At 37.2% G+C, this 23,090-nt stretch overlaps 1 protein-coding gene across 4 annotated transcripts in view; it reads right to left on the bottom strand.

Annotated features, from left to right (window-relative positions):
• Positions 1–678: 678 nt before the first annotated feature.
• Positions 679–23,090, bottom strand: part of ZNF385D (zinc finger protein 385D) — an 891,925-nt gene continuing 869,513 nt past the window's right edge. For all 4 annotated transcript variants that reach the window (XM_025448806.3, XM_025448807.3, XM_025448809.3 and 1 more), the window contains 4 exons: positions 13,757–13,987; positions 6,723–6,901; positions 5,570–5,671; positions 679–3,737 (listed from right to left, as the gene is read on the bottom strand). In XM_025448806.3, the coding sequence (XP_025304591.1) occupies positions 3,504–3,737; positions 5,570–5,671; positions 6,723–6,901; positions 13,757–13,987 (746 nt within the window). In that variant the 3' untranslated portion in view covers positions 679–3,503. The remainder of the gene's footprint in view (positions 3,738–5,569; positions 5,672–6,722; positions 6,902–13,756; positions 13,988–23,090) is intronic.

Raw genomic sequence — 23,090 nt, 5'->3', positions numbered from 1 at the left:
TTTCCTGCTCTTTTAATTTGTGAGTATAAACACTCTCTTGGTTAAATAGTTCTTTGGCAGTAAAATATGTAGCACCTTCAAAAAAACCCAAATTATAGCTCTGATGATAATGGCAGTGAATTATTGTACTAGATGAAGGGAAGCCTAATAGTACCTAAAGATTGCAATCATTATGGATGAGGCAGTGATGATATAAAATGCCAAAAGCCAATTGTGTTTGCTTATGTGAATAGAACACCACTCTTCAAAGATTGGGACCAGTGAGAGGAGCAATTTGTCATATGTAATCTTTTCTCAAAAGAGAAATACAGTACCTTCCCAAGACTGTTTCCCATTTGTCTGGACGATCTGGATGAGGTGCAGCAATGCTTTTTCCAGAGACATTTGGCTCTTGCAATGCATTTATATTTGTTTCAAATGAAATCAGAGATGCTTTCTCTATGACTTCCTTGCCATGGGTGTGATGCATGGGAAGGGATACATAACCATAAAGTCAGACCACCCTTGGGGATTTTCAGAGCACCAATGGTGACCAATCTGAATTATTGATCTTTATTCATGAAAAAAGTTTCCTAAGGGAAAGGATATAGTTTTATAGCAGTCTAAACTGTAATAGATGTTGATCTGGTGTTGATAAATATGTGGAGTGAAGGGAAGCAATTCACAGAAAACCCACTGTAAGTTCTAGAGTTAGGCTTCATCCTTTATTAGGTAGTGAGTAAAAGACAACTGATGATTACAACTCCAATTTAAGAGACCATTTAAACAAAAATGGTTCCATAGCGAAGTGAGGCAGAAGGGATTTAGGTATTTCTGAGTTTTCTCATATGGCTGATGGAGAAAATATGGCTGATTTGTTTGTTCCCAGCAAATCATTAAAGTTAGTAACACCTTGTGATCCAGGACTCTTTGCATCCCACAGGCCCTGACTTCTAGTGGACTGGCTAATTCACTTTGGTGAAAATGGGGAAGAACAGCAAAGCACATAGTAGTGAGATTGCATCAATTAACATTAAGTTCTCCAACAGAAAGAGGTTTTATCAGGTGTAAAGGTTGTTGGATAAGGATTCAGGTTAATTTATAGTGAAAGATCAACATATTGACAAAGCAGAAAAAAGCAACTAAAGTTCAAATCCGTTAGAAGCTGGTCACACAGGATACAGACAGAGCCCCAAACAACACACTCATGAGCATCTTTCCATCTGGTTAAACCAGCACAGTCTGTGTGTGAAAAAAGGAAACACTTACTAAGACCAGAGAGTAGAGGTATTGGTAAGTGTAAAATCACCAGATACTCTCAAAAAACAAATTTTAATACTAACCAACATGTTTAACCAGAGATGTATGGTTTAAAATTCTTTTTTCCAAAGACTAATGAAATACGTTTTTTTTCTATCTGCCTACCCTCTTCCCTTTTCCATGATTTGTTTTTTCATTCGTTCATTTCTTCCTCCTTAATTTGTTGTTTAACAAAAGATATATAAAGCCAATTGCTTTACAGATATGTTTATATGACAAATGTCTATAGCTAGATGGTGGAGATGAACTCCAAAGACCATGTTCAATGTTGAGCACCAAGCACGCTATGGGTGTTTCTTAAATATAAAATGACAAATGCTAAATACCTATCTCTCAAATGGTTTCATCTTGAATCTTTATACCTCTCAAAGGTTACTACAATTTAGATAAGAGCAGTTTCAGGAAGGCCATACCAAGCCCTTCCCTATAGATTTAAATAATCTTTACAAAACCTTTTCAAAAATATTTGTTTTTCTCTAAACTTAAATCATGTAGGGTTGATTTGTACATGTTTTATCATTGTTCTAAGTTTGAGTGTCCTTGTTCTTATTAATGCAACAGATTGGCTGCATTGAATCCCATCATAGTGACAGGTATAGGATAGCTTTCTATGGGAAAAAGCAAGTAGCCTTTATCACAAATTAAAGGCACAGCTATTTTTTATGCCATTTGTTACCAACTTAATGATAACATGTAACATGGGATGATTATATAATTATTTTATATAGATTTTCTTTTTATAAGTTATTCTCTTAATCTTTCTAACATATATACAATATACATGTATTTATATATACCCCTGATAAATCTTGTTTTAAAGGTAAAACATCAACTCCTTTCAGCCTTATGGTGACTATCAAAGGCTGCCAGTATTTCATAACTCCACTAGAGAAATGATGGTCAAGTGCATCTTACCAGAATTTTTTTCAACACTATATCCTTGGTCTGCAATCACCTCGGATTCATTTTTTCTTGTTTTACTAACATTTAAATATATATATTAATTGTTTATATCATGTCAGTAGGAGATCTAAAACACAAGAAAAAGCCCACAACAATAGCTAACATCTATCATCATGTTCAAAGCAGAAACCTTTGCCTAAGAGACAATCTTACTGGTATGATATAAAAGGGATATTGCAGAGATGCAATATTCTCTGTTTTTATTTCTTGGATATGTACTAACATGAAAAACTTTACTTTGCATTCTCATATTAGGTTATGATCATTCCTCATCCATGAAATAGAACAATTGTACTAATTTCTTTCTGAACACCCATGATGCATGGGTTTACTTATTTTCAGATATAGTTTCATTACAAAGACTTCCCTTTTTCCAGAAATACTGCTTCAGGGTGGGGAAACAGTACTTTGTAGGAAATTACCTTTAATGATATCTTCCCCTACCTCTATGCTCAGCCCTGCTCTCTTGTCCTCAACTTAAAGTCATATACTGTATAGGAGGGGAAGAACGTGGACCAGAAAGACCTCCACTAAACCCTCCGGTGTTTGCGTATTCTTTGACTGCTTACTGGCATGAAATAGTTGTTCATTCTACCTTTTGCAATTCTTTAAAACCTAGTGGCATAGATTGAGACACAGCACTATTGTTTTACAAGACATCTACTGTATCTACTTTTGTTGGGATAAATACCCAGTGATTGCTGTCATAGCAAGAGGACCAGCACGGGTACTACTATTCACAGTGTTGCTTTTGTTTTTTTGTTTTTGTTTTTTCATTTTTGTTTTGTTTTTTGTTTTTCTTTTTTTTTTTCATATTATCTTAATCTACAGAGTAAATTCTTATATATATACATTGGAACCAGTTAATGCCCTTACAATGTATAGTTGTTTCATAAAGCAGGAAAGACAATGCAGAGGGAAATAGGTGCCCAAAAGCACAGTCACAAAGGCTTCAGAAGTTCTAGATACCACTACAAGTCAATGCTGGAGATCACTTCTAAAACAATCAATGTTCAAGAGGAATGCTTTAATTTGGAGAAAATACCACCCCTCCCTTCCCACCCCCAAAACCTCCCTCCATTTTTTTTTTTTTAAATAATCTTTTCAATTCACTATCAAAAGTCCTGGCTCTTCAGATAGACTTTAAACTATAAATAAACACTGCATAGTTCTCTTTTGTTTTGTTTTTTGTTTTTTGTTTTTTGAAAAATTATTGCAGTACAAGTACTCCCATTTGGAATTCAGTAAGGAGCAAACAGCACAGGAGTGTGGGCGGTCCGGATAGGTCCAGGAGCTGGCCTCAGGAGTGCTGGAGGGAGCGCGGAGGTTTGGAACAGTGTGGCCGCTGGAGCAGTTCGGAGACTGAAGGGGGAGTTCACGGCCACTGCAGCAGCGGCGGCTGCAGCTGCCAGTGGATTTGGTAGAATTCGCGGAGCCAATGGCTTTGAAGGTTCTTTTGAAAATACTAATTTTACCTGCAAGGGAGAGAAAAAAGAAAAGAGCAGTAGGACAGGAGTTTGGGCATCACACTTAGATTCCAAAATGATGGGCAGCTTTCAAAATGCAGCAGGAAACAACCACAAAGATAAAATCACATTTGTGAAGGGTCAGTAAGAATAATGGAAAGTGTAGAACAACTTTCCTTTGGAAGAGCTAGAACATCCCTTGAAGACGACCAACCTAGGATATTGAAAAGTCCTCTAGAAAAGTACTCGGCAACCTTATTTTATTTTTCTTCATAAATATACCTCCTGAGGAAAGTATTCATGTTGAGAAAAAAAAAAAAAAGTATGGAATTTTTACTCTACACACACATGTTAGCTGTCATGGAATAGATACTTTAAAAGAGAGATTTATTAATGCTGTCAGCTACTATTAGACTATCCAAGTGTGTAAACTGGGGAGCACAGCAAGGTGTAAGGTATTGATGAAGAGAAATAAAAATAACAAATTCCACTTCAGGGAAGAAACTTATCTCTCCCCAAATCTGACATGGTCTACTTCCTCTTTATGCAAATGGTAACAACATTCTCTCAACTCAAACCAGTTCATTCCTTGGCTAGTAGCATTAGTAAGATGGCTGGTCTCACAGAAAGAATGTTCCCATTTATGGAAACAGTAACATAGTGAGACCTGAGGAGGATTTGGATGGTAAAACTAACACAATTTGACTTCCCTGTTTATTTAAGAACCATTCACTTGATTGTTGAAAGCTGCATCTATGCTGGTCAGAAATAGCACTCAAAGTTATGACTAGTGGTGCTGAAACATCAGCTCTGTGCAGAATTCACAGTCTTTCAATGCAGCTAAAATTGCTTCTGTTCAAGAGTAGAGTGACTTCATTTGCATAAAAATGGGTGATGCTACTAAATTAATTGGGTCAACTCCTACTGAAGTCTCATAATAGATGATTGCAGTTTTCCTTTAACTATATTTTCATGTGCCAGCAGCACACAATAGCACCAATTATTAATAAGATCTATTTTGAAGAAAACAGAATTCAAAATGCACAACTCAGCATATACTGTAGATCAGTTGTTCTTAACTTTTCATTGAGCCCTGGGTCTCCCTGATGAAAGTGATGGTCAATACAATCAGGAAACAAATAAACAAACAATAAAAAACACCACAGGATCATAAATATTAGTTTGAGATTATCAGGAGGTTTCACAGGTTTCTGCTAAATTCCTAAAAAAAAAAAAAATCCAGGTCAGGACATTAGTACTAATATGTTCACTAATCTAAAAGGTATATTTGGGGTAATGGGAAGAACGCATCTCCCAGGAAGAATTTCACCAGGCCTTCGACATGATTCTTGGCTGAATAATTAAATAAAATAAGCCATGCCTTTGAGGGTGTGCTATTCAAAACCCAAAACTGTTGGGGGTATCAACAAAACCAATGCTTGGTCCCTTGAAGATATTAAAAAGGACATGTGAGAGCTTATTTTTCACTGACCTTTCCTAAAATTATCCACTAACATCAAGACCAGATTTCATGACTACTTACCTGACTCAAGAGTTTGGCTTTCCTCTCTTCACCATGCTCTGTCATTAACCAGAGGCCAACTCCAAAGGATAAAGGTATTGGACTGTGGCTAAAAGTGGTAAACCACCCAAAAAACTCATGAAACTAAAATTCTATTGGTGGAGTAGGGGTTGGACTTTCCGATCAATTGTTTGTCATGACTTAGGTACTTTCCATTGATTTCATTTAGTAATTGACAAAAAAATAAAAAAAATAAAAGGTCAGTGGACTGTGGGACATTCAAGATCATTATGGTTTGGGAATCAACGATGACACTCACCCCCAGTGGATGTGCTGCCTTCTGTAGTTTGTTGTAAGGACTGTATTTAGGTTTCGGGGGCTTCCCAGCAGCTCTGTCTTTGTGCCTTCTACTGCTAATGTGCTATTAAAAGCAATTAAAAATGACATCTTTTAAAAAAAATCATCCCCAAACCCTCCCTCGTAAATACTGTTTTAACCTGAGGAAGAATATTAATTATTTCATACAAGTTGCAGAAAGATAAAAACAAAAGAGCATGCACTTTTGTCCTTGGATTCTGATGGCTTGAGGATATATATTTTTATGCTACCCATTTTAGTATATTTTTAACAAATAGAAGGCTCTTCTTTTTCTGAGCCTTTCTCTTTATCGCTGCACAGATCTCCTTTTTAAAAGTGTACAAAGGAAAAGAATGTCTAAAGGAATTTCATGTGCAAATAAACAAAGATGCCCAGGCAGGTATGAATATATTTCCATACTAATATTTATCCTCACATTTGTACAGCCAAATGTCAACCCCTTAAAGTCTAAAGATAAATAACTAAGGTGCATAAAATGAGTACAATATTGCACATATGCACATAAAATACAACACAATATGAGGGCTGGGCCTTCAATTGGCAACATATAACTGATCTCTTTGGAAGGCTATTCACAGTAAAAGTGAATGCAACAGGATTAGTCATCCCTTTAGCAGGTGGCTGCAGGATTTAGAAATACAGTACAACACCATGTAATAAAGTACATAAAATAAAAGAATAGAACAGTATAAAATTAGTTGTAATGTGTAAATAGTCTAAATAAGTAAAAATGGAACATTGCAATTTGACCTTTAACAAAAATCAACACTTTTGAGTGGGAGATCTGGTAGAGAAAAGATCTAATACCCCTTTTCCTCCCACTCTTCAGATATAAGAATAGTACAAATTCACTTTAGGCATTTTTTGAAAGGACTTAGAAAATCTTACATTTTAGTATTTCCTTGGAAACTAAAATATGCATAAATAAGGGCAGTGGAGAGAAGGTAAGTGGATAGATGGATGGGTGGATGGGTGGATAGATGGATGGATGGGAGAGGAAAACAGGAAAGAAAGGGAACAAAGAAAGGACACATATGTGCTCATAAGGATGTCCCCTATCTGTTGTTTTTATTTCTAGAATATGTGCTGTCTACCTGTTTAAGCTGTGTTTCCGAGTTGACGTGCACATCACAGATTTCACAGTGAAACGTTTTGTTTTGCAGACCTGTGTTTCCCTTATTAACTGGTCCTTTGCCTTTCACACCTGCCCTAGGAAAGGCTTTGATGGTCCCGCTTCCATTCCGGGCTTCTAGCATGGTTTTGTGCTTAGTACCTGCCAGGAATATTTAGAAAAAAAGAAAGAAAAAAAATATTAGCTGGTTTATGCCTTTAGGAAATGGTACAATTAATAAAATGTGATGTCTAGTTGTAGAGCATTTCTTCCGGGGATTATTACTGAAATATGCTTCACTCAGAAGACAATGTGCTCTGACCACCTTCCATTACACTACTCATGTTTTTACAACGTCCCGTATAACAAACCGACACCATTAATATAGCACCTACACCCCAGAGTCCTAAGGTGAAATTAAATGGGTGTGACTTAGTTTTATTTCCTCTTGATGCTAATAAGACAGAAATGATAGAAGATGAGGAAGAGTGATTTAGTTGCTAAAGGTATAGTTGGAGGTGATGTGTAACAAATGTCTTCAGTTTAAACATGGTGTGTTTATAGAAGTGGCACTAATTAAATACTCACTTTCTAAATAGAATACAAACAAGCTTTCCTGGCTATGTGTTTTAGGTCCCAAAAGGAAGAGCAAGAGTATAAAGATCTTACTGGAAAAAAAAAAAAAAAAAAAAAAAAAGCCCTATTAGGGTAGTAAAGCCCACACTGATTGGTTATGTCCTTTCAAATGTAAAAACAAATGACCAAAAAGATGAGGGGTGAAAGGTTAAGCAAATACACTATAAATAAAAGCTTCTTTTTGAATAAACCAATAACATCTTCTGACTATTCTTACACATAACCAGTGTAACTTAAGCTATTAACATTGTTTTCTATTTTTTAATTTTTTTCTAATTATTAGAGTTCATGAATGGGGGTTTCCTCTCAAAAAATGGCTCACAACTTTCTTTTTGTTGGTGTTGATAACTATTCTTTATTTTTCTCACTTAGCTACATGGTTTTGCTATGAAATTTTCTCTTGTTACCATTTATGCCCTTTTTGCCATTCTAGTTGTTTAAATCCTTTTTTAGTGGTTTCCCTTTCCTAATTGACTTTATTAAATTGTTATCAGTTCTGGAAGCATTAAAAATAAGGTTCTCAACTTCAGATTCCTGGACTGGCCTCCTAAGACTATTGACTATTAATGAGGAAAACAGGTTGAGGGGCGCACTAGGTCAGCGCCAATCACCATCTCCTTAAATAAGAGGTGATGAGTACACAAAACAGGTTTACAGTCACGGTTCTCTCTTTCAGAATGATTGCAACTTTACTGAATCCAATGTTAAAAAAAAGGAAATTCTTACAATGTAGATTCTCTTACTCCAAGAATATGAAGGTCATATTCTTATGTACAGCTCTGAAAATGTTCATATCCCAACATATTAAGGAAAGAGAAAAAGGTCAACATCTTGTCAGTAGACTGGAGGACTTGAAATACGGAACCATAGCACTGCTCGGAGGTGCTGGTGGGGTACTGAGGTACCTCCCTGCAGTAGGTTTTTTTTCTCTCGCAGCTTGCAAGCCCATCCCCCTTGTAAAACAGACATCCTTCGTACTCTGCAGGTGGTGTAAGTCAATGTAAGGCAAGACAATGTTCTAGGGAGTAAGATATATACATTTATACATACATATACATACACACACACACACACTTTGTGTCACTGTGTGTGTGTGTGTGTGTGTGTGTCTGGATGGTTATCCAACCTTCTTTATCTAAACAGGTGATTTTATCAAAATATTTCTTTTCCAAGCAGATTCTTCAATCAAACTGAAAAGCATTCCTGGGCCAGTTTGGCTTATCAATGCCTAGGAAGTAGTCAGTAGGAGAATGACTCTTACTCTGACTTTCTGTAGGGACGCTTGATCCACTCTGGTTAATACCTTTTGTAACTGGGAGTCTTACCATTATCCTAGAAGATGCTGAATAGGAGTGGCAGATAATCTTTGGGCCTTAATAATAATAAGGCCATGAACACTGACCCCAGGGGATTGACTTCTATGCAGTTTTACTTGAAATGTGAAACAGATGTCTTAAGCAAGTCTTTACCCAGTTCTCTTCCTGAGCAGAGAAGCACAGATTAGACATGGGCTTCCTGAAGGCAACTCCTGGGTTTTGCTTATACTGTATTCTCAGTGCCTGACACAGTGTAGATACAGCTCAAGCATTAGATATTAATAAAAAGCAATGAACAAATTTGTGAAGAGCACCGTGAGCTCAGACTCTGGAATGGTGTGAATCAAAGTTTGCCTCCATGAGCTGTGTAGTTTACATTTCTTTGCGCCTCAGTGTTTTCAGCTGTGAAAAAGGAAATTACCTGCTCTACTGAAGTGTTGCATTAAATGCATTTATTGTTTTAAGGATTACTTTTGGCACTTCCATGTGCTCAATAAAATTTAGTCAATCCTCTTCTCCTTCTTAACAGTGTTGGTTTTGTTTAAGCAAAAATTTAGAAACCTCTAAGCACTTTAAAAGTTAGTAAAGTCTATCCTTTGAGAACTGCCTTTTCTGTATATTAAAACTTAGTGAAGAATAGAATAAATTCTGTCTAGAGATAGCTCAAATGAGCTTAGTGAAAATTATCAAATGTTGCCACTTCAAGTTATTGCCAGAAAAATTTGCCCAAATTAGTAATAAGCATTGACTATAAAACATTTCAAAGTTTTTTTTTAATAATATAGAGAAAATCATCAAAATCAGCTAAGCAAAGCATTACCTAGTAGAATGTTTGGGGGGGATTTCTTTGAAGAAAAAGATGAAACTTTTTTTTGTGTTGTGTCTGTAACATACGACTAAAAGGGGATTTCCAGATATTTTGAAAAGAGTGTGTCCTCATAATTTGTTTAAAACATTCTTAGACTGTTTTGTGAATCATTCTAGTAAGCTTAGGAGAATTCCTTCTCTTTTCAAATTCTAAAAATAAATGCAAAGCAGGAATGCCCATATTTAAATCCTGCATTCTAATGTTATGGAATATAAATCTATTAACTGCATCTTTAGTGAAAAAATAGAAAGAGAAAACAAATGAAATAACACAATTTAACCCCAAATAATGCCAGCAGCAACTGTGATCATACTAAGCATCATGCCATAGTAATTCATCTTTACAAAGTGCCATATGGCCATTTATCTCCATTAGAGAGAGAGAGAAAGAGACAGCGTGAGAAGTCCAAAGAGGACAATTGACTTGCCCAGGTTCACACAGAATTGTTATGTGTGGATCCGAGGTAAAAATGGTCTGATCACTTCTAGCTCATTCTATTGTAACATACAAGAGGCAGTAGTTGATGGAAGCTATAATAGTCTCAAAATCTGTTTCTGATCAAATTGGCCTTCAAACCTGGTTCCCTGACAAATAGCCCAATCTTAACAGTGGTTTCCTAATACCTAGCTCTGAAAGAAAGCAGAGAACTCTTTTAAAGTGATACTAGAGAGGTGGGTGGGGGTGTGTGTGTGAAGGCAGTGGAGCACTAAGGCAGTGATTGTGGTCTGCTGTGGGTGCAGGTAATACGGAGGTACATTAAAGAGAATTAGAAAATAATCACATGGACTCAAGAAGACAGTCTGCTTTCCACCAGCTCCATGAACTGGCAAGTCTTGATGATGTCCATGATAACGGACTGCTTCGTAGAAAACAATTTGTCTATATTCTAAACCATTAGTGTTTTTACTGTTGAGATTTAGAATATATTCAATTAGCCCATTGTCTTACTTATCCTCTACTAAACATCATATGCTCCATGGAAATTAATTTGTAGACCTCTGTGTTATACAGTGGGCCACAGACACACAGGAATTCAGCTACATGCTCCCGTTCCCTTAACAAGTCCGTTTGGAATTATTCAAGCTCACAAAGGCTGCAGTTTGTGCATTCAACCCCCATGAAAGTCCGTATTTTTGATGCAAACAGTAGATCATAAGTGAACAATGAGATGACAGCACTGTGATTGTAAAGATTAAAGGGCAGAATTTGAGTTAATTCATTTCTGTTATTCTATGTGACCACTGGAAGTGTCTATGTTTAAAACTGTAAAACCATGTAGTGTCACAGTTTGGTTTGGTGAGCTCCAGCTGCCTACCTTGGTAACTGCCTCATGATGGCTCACTGCACTGGCTGCTTCCCTTCCCTGTTCCCTCTTCCCACTTCCTAACTTGTGCCCTTGGCCTCCCCTAAAAATTATTTGCTCTTAAATCCTTGTACAGAGTCTGCTTCTAATGGAACCCAAACTAAAACACACCACACTGATCCTACGATGAATTCTACAAGGACTACTCTTTTTGTGACAAGAGGGTGATCCTCTCTCCTTTACCCTCCCCTTCCCTGGGTTTCCCCATATGGGATCCTAAGGGAAAGATAAAGGAACCAGTGGACAAGGACCAGTTGTTTGAATATGGGAATGAACTGCATTCACCATCCACATTTAGAGAATGTCCCAGATACAACGAGCCTCCCACCACCACTTCAGTTACAAATCAGAGAGCTGAATCTGGAGATTGGAAATGGTGTGCAAAGGGCGTTAAAGATAATCTATTCATGCATCCTCTCTTCTTCCTTTGTCACTTCCAGTTCTGGCTCAACTGGCTGGTACATATCTAGTGTGAGGCCTAAAACAAGCACCATAACTGGACCATGGAAAATGATCTCTGATCTAAGAAGGGAAATGAAGGGATCAAGAAATCTAAGCTGAGGGGGTATATAGTCCTCTGATGAGGCTGAAGGTTTGGAGGGGACATTCCTATAAAGTGATTCATGTAAGGTTACACCACATTTACAGCCAGATAACTCCCAGATAACAGCAGTTCTCAGCGCTGCCTGCACAATGCTTGTGAGGTCTATTGTTTTGCTTCATTTCTTTTCCCAAACACTATAGCTTCGAGGCCTGAATATATAATAAATTAGAATCCTTGGATATAGGAAATATATATATACATATATATATATATATATTTATATGAACATCTATATATTAAAGTGACACAGGTAAATAGTCTTTTAAAGCTTCGTGGGCATTTCCAACACACAAAGCAGAGATGAGGATTGTAGAATTAGAATATGAAAAATGTTGACCTGATGTGATATGATGAAATAACTGATTATTCTTTGCTTCTTAATCAGATGTTTCTGTTAGGAATTCAGGAAGGACATCCACATCCTTGATAAATTAACTCCAGCATCAAAGGGTATGGTTTGTTTATTTGTCAGAGTTGATCCCCCACCAAAATGAATGTATTTCTCTGTTATGATGCAGAATGCTCAAGAATTCTTGAGAAATAAATGGACTTTCAAGGATGATTTTGCTCTCTCAATTATCTGGCATCCTTGAATAATGTATTTACATGAGTAAAACATGAGGCACATCTGCATGGTATAGATTCTGACTTGGGGCCAGGTCTTTTTCTGTATTCCTCAGCCTCTGAACTCATGAACTCCCAGATGACAACTAATGTTGCATGCAGGGGGGAGGATATGTGCTGAAGGAACTGCTTTCCATCTGTAATTATTCCCTTAGAAAATCGAAGTCGATATTTGAACATGACTGTGCAGCATAGTGACTGGCCAATGACAGCCAACATAAAGCTGCGATATTAACCCAGGGTATGATTTACAAATGATTCTGTTTCTGTTGTGATTGCTGACAGGGTCCTGGCAATGAATCCAGCCTTTTAGAGAAAATCTAATCTAGGGCCAAAGGGCCGGCTAACATCTCAAGTAGGCTATGTATAATTATCTATGTCAATATATCTTTATATCGATATACAAATATAATCTAGATTTTATTGATAGATATGTAGATACAGACTCTTTGTATATGCTTGTCTAGATAGATAGGCATAGGTATGGATATATAATATCTATATAATGCCTTCCTATAGATAGAGAGCAGATGGATGAAATTGAAATATATTAGGGAAGAATTTCATCCTGGTTTATCAGTATTTTCTGTTTTGATTATGTTCAAATTTAGTGTTTAAGTTAGAGAGACCTACGGACACCTGGGTGGCTCAGTGGCTGAGCATCTGCCTTTGGCTCAGGGTGTGATCCTGGGTCTGGAGATCGAGTCCCACATCAGGCTCCCTGCAGAGCCTGCTTCTCCCTCTGCCTATGTCTCTGCCTTTCTCTCTGTGTCTTTCATGAATATATAAATAAAATCCTAAAAAAAAAAAAAGTTAGACCTAAGTTTAAATCTTAGACTAATCTTAGTGGCTGAGTGAGGCTCAGCCACTTAGTTGGTCATATGCCTTGTCTGAGCCTCAAATAACAAGAATAGTATCTTTAGGTTGTCACAAAGAGTAAATAAAATATTACCTGTAGAGAACATACCTCAGTTGTTGCCCATAATAAGCACTTAAGTTCAATTGTCAGTGTGATAAAGATTTAGCTCAAAGTCATTTGCCATAAAAACCAAAATGGAGAGGTTTTAGCTAAAAGCACATGGAGTTATGAAGCAAATTTTGTAACTGCATTATTGACAAACTTTTTTTTTTTCCTTTGGTCCAAAAAGACCATTTTATTAAAACATGGGGAAGGGACCTAAGGGCAGAAAGAGCTGCTGTTATTGACCAAACTTTAGAAGTTTGAAGTTCTAAACTTCATTTAGAAGCAAATGCATGGGAGTTCATAGCAGTGTGAAAATCAAATAAATGCAAAGCTTATACTTTAGAATTATATTTCACTTTATCTCCTAATATCTAATAACACACGTGCACACACACATACACAGACACACATCCATAGACAAAAACACATACACATCGAGGCACAGGAGCCCTGGAAGTCCTCTCTTGAGCCCATGTAAATGACACTTTGCATGTCATTTATGTTTTTTAATTGTTAATGAATTCCATGTAATAATTGCCAGTTTTCCACCACCCCTTTGTCCCCTGCTGCAAAAGATCTAATCCATTTAGAGGAAGATAATTGCAGAGCTGTTGAGACAAAAGAGAAATCACTGCATCTCACCACTGTTGTGCGCTTCCAGCTGCGAGGCGGAGTTGACAGCAACCTTGCATAACGAACAGTAAAGAAGCCGTTTTGCTTTTTCTTCCTCAGTCTCCGTGGAAGGACATGAGCTATTGCCAGTGGCTGTCGTGGGGCTTTTTTCCACTTTGGAGGTGATCTCAGTTGTCATAACACTGCTTTTGCGAATTTCCACAGTTGTCGTTGATATTGCTGGTGTCCCTGTGGTACTGTCTGCATTCAAAATAGCATAGGAAAAAAGGGAAAAACAGTGGTATTATCTTCCCCTATTTGGAATTGTATCACCAATATTACATTCTGCTAATAATGATAAGAGCAGCCAGCAATTGCTGTTTGTCGACTATGAGTCATTCATCTCATGAAGAAATTCACATAGATGGCCACTTGTAGTTGCCTATATTGATATAAAACATGTGGACAATTCTTAAAAATACACCCAAATATACTTACTTTTTTTTTCCTTCTGTGGGACAAATAAACATACCCACAGATTTCTCTTGTTAACATATGGCTTTAGTAGAATAGTCTTTACAATGTATTGTACTTTGTATACATATATTTCTACACAGACAACTTTTTAAAAATAAACAGTTTTTTTATTTTTCTTTATTACTTATCAATTTTCCTTCTATATTTTTTCTTTAATTAAAATATAAGTACTGATCCTTTTGTATTTGCTTGTGCAAAAAAGGGGGAAAAAATGGAGCCCTGATGACATATTGGTTTGTTCAGATCAACAATTTAGAAAATTGTTGTTCTATTTACAAAGAGTAGTATATTCAATGCCAGGTACAAAAATTCTGGTCTGGCATATTTGTTAAGTGCATGTTTTGTGCCAGGCTGTGTTCAGAGAGTTTGTTACACAGTATTCAGACATCAATGGCCACTCCACAAGAAACTCACAGACTGGTCACACCATGTTAATGTCACATCATCATTTTAAAAGTCTGATGACCAAGTGTTGATATACTGGAACCCTACAACCCTTCTGGCTTCAAAGTCTGATTCTAAATCTGGAGAGGTCAACCTATAAAGCAAAAGTACTTTATCCTGACTTCACTTGGGTACACAGAGCTCCCATTCCGAATATGATAATTACGAATTACAATTAGGATGTTTGCCATATCCAATAACAAATTGCAAAGGGAGCTCTATGCTCCTATCCTTTCTACTTTTATATTACTGACTTCTGCCTCCCAGCTGGATGGTTCTTAACCTCCTATTCAAAAATATTCTCAGGCTGTCTTTCTAGCCACAGCTGCTCTTGCAACTTTTTTCATTCCAGATGTTGCTGTGGTCACTAATGCCACACTAAGTTCATAATAAATGAATTAGGCAGTTGTTATAAGGAAGAGTGTTCTGCCTGCAATGCAGTGTTGTCTTCATAAGTGCTTACTTCTTGTTAGATCACACTCTCAAGAGTTGATTGCAGTTACAGGATGCCTTTTAACTTGGATAACTCCTTTGATCCAGATATAGAGGTGGGAGTTTAGGTGAGATTGGTTATGGCTTCTTTCCCAAATATGGCATCAGAAGCACTAGTCAATAAGAAGAGAAATGGACTCTTATTGAGGGCTGCTATATAAAACAATTCATCTGGATCTTATTTCCTTTGCTCAACACTTCATACATGTTTAATCACTTATTTAGCTGCTAACATCATCAAGCAAGCCTCCTCTAGTGTTTTGAAGAATTTCCTCCAACCATGTAAAAAAAGTCATACTGCTCATCAGGTTTTCATGGCTAAAGAAAAAGCAATAAAATTATTCTAACACCAAGTTTTGCCACCAGAATATATTTATTGCCTTGAACATTGACAAGTCCATGTGCTGAATAGTTTTTACTTATCTGCTGAGGTACCAATGTTAAAATATCAGGTAATAAATAGAAAATATTTCTGAGAATCTAGATACAGCATGAAATGCAATGACTACTTTAAAACGGTCTAGTGGCTATTCATTGCTTCCAACAAACCAGAAATGATTGAAAGCATATGAATATGTGCCTATGAATAAATAACAAATGTCCAGTTAATTTGCTAAGTCTTTTGTATACATAATGTCATTTAACCTTTACACAAACTTCTACAAATGAGGAAATTCCAGAAGTTAAGGAAATCTCCCAAGGTCACACAAACAGAATATGGTGAGTCAGGGCAAAGTGTTTTATAGATTAAAAAAATCAGGGATTTAATTAATTAATTAAAAAATCTTAAAGATTTTATTCATTTATTTGAGAGAGAGAGGAGAGCAAGCAAGCATGCACACACGAGCAGGGTAGAGATGCAGAGGGAGAGGGAGAAGCAGATTTCTTGCTGAGCAGGGAGCCAGATGATGCAAAACTCCATCTCAGGACCCTGGGATCATGACCTGAGCTGAAGACAGAGGATTAACTGACTGAGCCACCCAGGTACCCAAATTCAGGGATTTCAAAAATATACGTTGCAGATAATACTCTTGGTCATGATTGTTGACACATGGTAAGTTCAAAAAGGTGACAGACAGCAGTAGGATAATAAATACTCAGGCCAAAACTACTAAGTTGTTTTTGTGATCAGCATTATGAGGAGTGACAACCGTAAATATAGATATAGCTAAACTTAGTGTGGCTACCTGCTGGAGCCAGTGTGTGATATTCTTGGCTATTTATTTCATTTAAATCCAAGTAAGGATATCCCTAGTAATATCCTACTTCTAACGACTTTTCCTCTGGATTGACAATGTTTATTCTATGTCTTGATCTGAAAACTGTGCCTAGCATAGATCATATTAATCCTAAACCAACTTCCATATTTATAGTGAAATTCATAAGAAGAGTATAGAACAAACAAAACCATGGATCTTCTAATCCCTGTGACAGCTACATTAGTATTTTTTCTAACCTCAGAGGATAACGTACATTTAGACCAAGGATGCCACAAGATTAGAAACGCCAGATTCTCTATGCCTATGGCTTAGTGAAGTATTAACTTCTCTTAAGGCAAGTCCTTTGCATGAGACAGGTTTAGTGGAATTAGTATCAAAATGCTTGACTTCTGGCACTTCTACTTTAATGCTTTAGACCTCATAGCTGAGCACAAATCTGTTATTTTCTCAATTTTGCAGTTAATTTGAAGGAAATACAAGCAGTCATATTTTTCATGTTAAATTCAGTATGTAAATCTTGTGTCCATAAGTAGAATTACTATTAATTTATAACAAGACATGGATTATTCATTTACTTTTCATTTGTCACTGGTGAAGGAACTTTTTCATGAAAAGTAAGGTAAATATATTTTATGATTATGTCATATTTAAAGAGAATCAACTTGTTATATATTTGCCTAGAAAATTACATTGAGAAAGGAGATTTTCCTTAATATGGTACATTAAATGACCAATTATACATAATTCTTATCCAGCCATAAAGATAGAATCTTAAATGCGTATTCATGATAATAGCATATACTTTTGATAAGACGTGAGATGAATTACCTCTGTATTTCCTCCCCCAAAACTCACAACCCCTGTCTGACCATGGGAAAAGCATTCAACAAACCTGAATTTAAGGGAATTTTATGAAATTCCTGACCAATAGTCCTCAAAACTGTGAAAGTCATCAAAACAAAGAAAGTCTGAGAAACTGTCAAATATAGACAAATCTAAGGAGACATGATATGATGATCATATATAATATGGTAGTTGGGATTCTGGAGCAAAAAATAAGGGGGGGGGACATTAAGTAAAAACTTAGGAAATCTGAATGAAACATGGACTTTGGTTAATAGTAATATATCACTATTGGTTCATTGGTTTTGACAATTGTGCTATAATAATGTGAGATGTTAACAGTAAGGGAAACTGGATGCAGGGTATATAGGAACTTCTATAATATTCTTGCACCTTTTCTGTAAATCTAATATTATTCTAAAATGAAAAGTTCATTAAATTTAAGAAAAACAGAATTATAATCAGTCAACAAAGAGTGCATCGTTTCAGTTACTTTATAGAATCATAATCAAAAGAGATCTTAGTGGTTTCATAGTATAGCTTTCTTAGTTTTCAGATTAAAATTTTTTGGTAAATTTCTCAAGGTCACATATAGTGCTCTAGGGTAGAAACTGGGACTTGACATTGCATCTCCCAATTTTAAATTAAGTGCTATTATCCTGTGTTGCAATGACTCACATATTCACACTTCATTCCATCAACATTTATTAAGCAGCTATTTTGTGCTAAGTTCTATATATACTAAAGCACTGAGGATGAAAAGGCTAATAGTGGGACGCCTGGTGGCTCAGAGGTTAAGCATCTGCCTTCAGCTCAGGGTGTGATCCTGGAGTCCCGAGATCAAGTCCCACATCAGGCTCCCAGCATGGAGCCAGCTTCTCCCTCTACCTATGTCTCTGCCTTTCTCTGTATGTCTCTCATGAATAAATAAACAAAATCTTTAAACAAAAAGAAAGGCTAATAAATATCCTTCATATCTCATGATGACTTGAAATGATAAAAGTCACATTTTTAATCAGTTTTGTGCACTGCTATATTCTTACACTTACACTTGGCATGAAAAAGATACTCAAATATTTATTAAAAGAAAACAATGAATGAATGAAAAACAATTACAGCTAATGATTATTGAATCACTTTTAAAGAATTTACAGGTATGAATTCATTCAATTCTTATAAATGCCAAAGAGGGGCATACCATTTTTATCTGTATCTTGAGAAGAAATTGAAGTATGGAAAGATTTGGGAACTTGCCCAAAGCCAGAGCCGCCAGGTGGAGCACAAAGATTTGAACTCAATCCAGCTCAGAAGCACATGCTCTTCATTTATTTTTTACTGCTAAAATTTTGATTTTTTTTTCATAAAAGAGCTGACTACATTCTCTTCAGCTAATTCATTATTTTTCCTCTTCAGCTAATTCAAGTTGGTTGTGATTTATTATGCACATTTGAGGATAGCATCTTCAAAATTTGACTTTAAAAGAAACTAAACATAGCCTGAGTTAGAGTCAGCCATGTATGTCCAATCAGCCATTTTATGCTGAAGAATTAAGTTACTTTTGGGAGGAGGGGAGGAAAAAAAAGCAACAGCTCTCAAATAATTTTCTGTGCAAAATAGTAAAGCTAAACTACAGGTCTTATCTTTCTTTCATTTCTTTTTTATTTTCTCCTTCCTTTCTTTCTTCTTTTTCTTTCTCTCCATCTTCCTCCCTCCTTTCCTCCTTTCTCCCTCCTTCCCCCACACCCTCCCTTTCTCCTTTTCTTTCTTCTTTCTTTCCTTTATTTTCTTTCCCTCCTTTCTTTTCTTCCTTCCTTCCTTCCTTCCTTCCTCCCTCCCTCCTTCCCTATCTCTCTGTAGTAAACTACAGGTCTTATATTTCTTTCATCTCTCTTTTTCTTTCTTCCTTTCTACCTTTCCCTTCCCTTCCCTTCCCTTCCCTTCCCTTCCCTTCCCTTCCCTTCCCTTCCCTTCCCTCCCCTCCCCTCCCCTCCCCTTCCCTTCCATTCCCTTTCCTTCCCTGTCCTTCCTTCTCTCTCCTTTTTCAAAATATGGGAAACTGGAATGGTGATTCACTTTTCCTATGTTCCCCAAAGGTGAACTCAGATTTCTTTTTACTCTTCAACCAATGACCCTCTAAGAACAATATTTATATATATATAAATATATAAAATAATGGGTGCTATTCAGTGGGAAGAAAAAGGTTTGAGATGGTTTGGGTTTGTATTTCTGTGCAGTTTTTCTGCCATCATCCTGTAGCAAATATTCTTTATTGCAACTGTCACTATTTGGCTTTGGCATCAAAACAGATTGCTAATACTTAGTGGAATGGGGCTTTAATTGAGAACAAAAAAAAACTTGTCAGTATTCAGAGTGGCCCACTTGTGGCCCTCATCCTTGTAAAAAAACGCTCCAAATACTTTTTAAAAATCCATAAAGCATACAAGATTCCAAAAAATATCAATGACTTGAATTCCAGATAACACAATAAAGCAGCTAAGTTACATGGTTTGGGTAAGAAATTTATTCACCTAGACACAGACCTCATAATCCAAGTAGTACAACCAGAGCTGAGTTACTTAAGTTTCTTTCAGGTGATAGGAATTAATATGATGACCTAAAGATGCTCATCATGTTTTCCAGTAGATTAGAGATTCAGAATTATATACAATTTATGTCCTTCCTCCATGTGTGAATTTAAGTCTCACCCAGGCTTGCTAGCAAGTGAGCAGAACAGCTGCTTCCTCTTAAATATGCTGACATTCTGAAGTATAAAAAGGTGCCTCGTGACAAAAAAAAATCATCACAAGTTTTTAAAAATTATTACTAGTGGTTTCTTTCCTATGGATTTAATTTAATTTAATGAACATTCATTGAGCACAGTACCACCCCATTAGACCCAGGTGGGAATGGCCTCTGCACTGGGGACTGTATTTTTGAAGGCTCCACATATCACAAGCTACTGAAACAAAAGTCTATTTTTTAAATCTGTTGATCTTGTAAAAAAGTTTTTAGAGAGTTTAATAACCAGTTGAGCAAGTGGGAATTATAGGAAAGGGAAGTGAGAGCTAGAATGGGTGCCTTAAGGGCCAGCATACAAAGTCAGTGCTCACAAGCTTATGTGTGTATGTATGTGTCTGTATCTGTGTGTGCATGTGTCTATGTGTGGTGGGTAGGTGGCTCAGTCAGTTAAGTATCAACCTCTTGATTTCAGCTCAGGTCATGATCTTAGGATTGTAAGATCAAGCCCCACACTGGGCTCCAGGGTGGGTGTGGAGCCTGCTTAAGATTATCTTTCTCTCTTTCCTTCTATTCTCTCTCGCACGCGCACGCGCACACTCTCTGTCTCTGTTTCTGTGTGTGTGTGTCTCTCTCTCTCTCTTAAACAAATAAATAAGCAGGGGGTGGGTAGGAAAAAGGGGTGAGAGGAGACCACAGCCTGTATCTGGAAACCAGAGGAAGAGGTTTGTTCATACCTGGCTACATCAAGTCACCTAAACACACAAAGTCCCTGCCCCCACAAAATCTCTCCCTCCCGTCTGCTGGAATAGAGTAGGAAGGGCTTCAAAGTGCCTACAATCCCGAGTTTACAAAATTAAGGTGAGGAGAAAGGGTACCCCCCAAGATTGGCTACCTGATTTGGGTGGGTCCAATCACCATCCAAAAGTCCTGGCTTAGGGAGTAGCTTCTGCCCTGCCCCTGTAGATCTGTGTTACCACTCAGTAGGGCTCAGGTCTGACTCAGGGGAATAGATCCCTCATCCTTCAGGTCACAAGGGCCATCCCTGCGATGCAGGCTGTGGGGCTGGTAGGTAAAGCTGGAGGTAGGTCTTGTCTGTATTTACCTCTATGACAGATGGTCTTCCTGGTCCTGGAACTTTTGGGGTGGGCCTGAATGAACCCTCATATGTCAGATCTTGTGCTACTCACTGGAGGTGAAGAAATAAGCATGATATAACTTTTACACTAAAGAGTGATTTGGCACTAATACGATGAAGGAAGACAACGATGGAGTTTCTCTCTTTGAGGAGGATGAACATAAGGAAGTGTCACTAGAAAGTATTAGAAAAATAAGTTGTACTTCTTTTAATTTTTTAATTTAATTTTTTTAAGTTGTACTTCAAACTTTGATTTCATCATGCCTCCAATGGTACAAGTGCCATGTAAAAAGTGGTTCCTTGCACTTTCTAAGTCATGTGACATATTCTGTTGTAAGGTAGTGACCTCAGTGAAACTCTTAATATCCAATGAAGCTCTTACTGATTGGGTGAATGATTCATTCTGCCTTACAATATTTGAACTAGATTTCCCATGTCTTGCACGTATTAGAAATTATAGAAAGGCAAGGGGTTTCAAAAACTTACAAAACAAAAATATCAAACTGCAACTTTTGAAATGCTTCTCAAAGCTGCCCAATCTATGATCTCTTAGAGGCAATTACATTAGGAGTAGATTCATACACTAATAGTATTATCTGTTGAACTCACTTAAGCTCACTTTGTGCCATATATATCATATGCAGATTAGAATATAAATTATTTTGATGAAACGTATTTGAGACAGAGCCTATTTTATTTTAAGAAGGTGATTCAACTTTTGGATTTGCCTCTTGGAGCCGGAATCAATAAGTTTCATTGGGAATGGCCAGTTTTTAGGAACATCTATGATTTGAGAAAGTAATGTTAGATTAACTTTCCTGGGATAGTTTTTTCAGAAATTTAAATTATTCCTATCACTGATTAGAATTTTGGAGTAAGAAGCTAGGTAATCAGGCTGCCAGGTTAGCATATAGTTGCAGAAGCCCTCAGAAGGAAGCCCTAATTAGGACCAGAGCAAAGAAGGATTGATTTAGGTGGGGCACCTATAAGTGCAGCTAATGAGGAGGAGGAAGGGCTGGGGGATGAAGCCAAGAGGAGGGATACCAGAGTCCCCTGAAGCTCAGGAGAAATTGTCCAGCAATTTTCTGGGGAAGGAGGCAGGATGGAACAGTTGGCCAACCAAAGCTGAAATCTACCTATATCTCCAAACCACATGTCTCCAAAATGTCCTTGACCTCTCTAGTTTGACCTGGGGTCTCACCAAGTAGAAAGAGGCATAAAGCTAGGTGATAGTCACACACACACACACACACACACACACACACACACTCCAAGGAAGGCAGAAGATGTAAATGAGTGAAGCAGGGCAATAGACAATGATAGTATTAGCAGCTGTAAACTGGAGAGCCCGGAACTCCTTAGAAAAGGCATAGTCCATGATACCACTTCAGTCCGTTCCTGTCATTTGAGAAACACGTGTCCAGTTTTACCAGATGCTCTGATTATTATTTTGATAAAAGCCAAAAAGTTTAATGTAAAATTTCCAAAATTTAAGCATTACTGTGGGGGGGGGGGGGGAGTTGGGGGGGGTGGATGTGTATAAAAATCCTGTGTGGGCCCAAAACTTCTGTGTTCTATCTGAGCTGTGGGCTGCCAGTGTTACAAGTTCTCTTGGGACACACTGCCTGTACTTCCAGCTGCTGCTCATTTCTACAGTGGTTCAGATATGCTGATCATATGGTTTGACTTAGGTTCTCCCTCAGAAGACAAGGTCTCTACTTGAAGTAAAGATAAGCTGATTAGAGTTGGTCCTTTTTTTTTTCCTCTTTACCAGACAATCTGCCTCCATTCCTTTCCCTCGAGTTCACAAGAAGCGGTTCATTCCAGAGCAGAAACCCTGACATGTCTTTCAGCTATGTGTAAGGGCTCATAACTTAATATCTTAGTGATATTTTTGGTTGGTAATAGTCACCTTGGCAATCTCTATCAATGTCTTATCATGTTGGAGCCTTAG

The sequence above is a fragment of the Canis lupus genome, chromosome 23 (genome assembly GCF_003254725.2).
Source record: "Canis lupus dingo isolate Sandy chromosome 23, ASM325472v2, whole genome shotgun sequence".
Taxonomy (NCBI): domain Eukaryota; kingdom Metazoa; phylum Chordata; class Mammalia; order Carnivora; family Canidae; genus Canis; species Canis lupus.
This window is presented reverse-complemented; position numbering and strand designations above follow the sequence as displayed.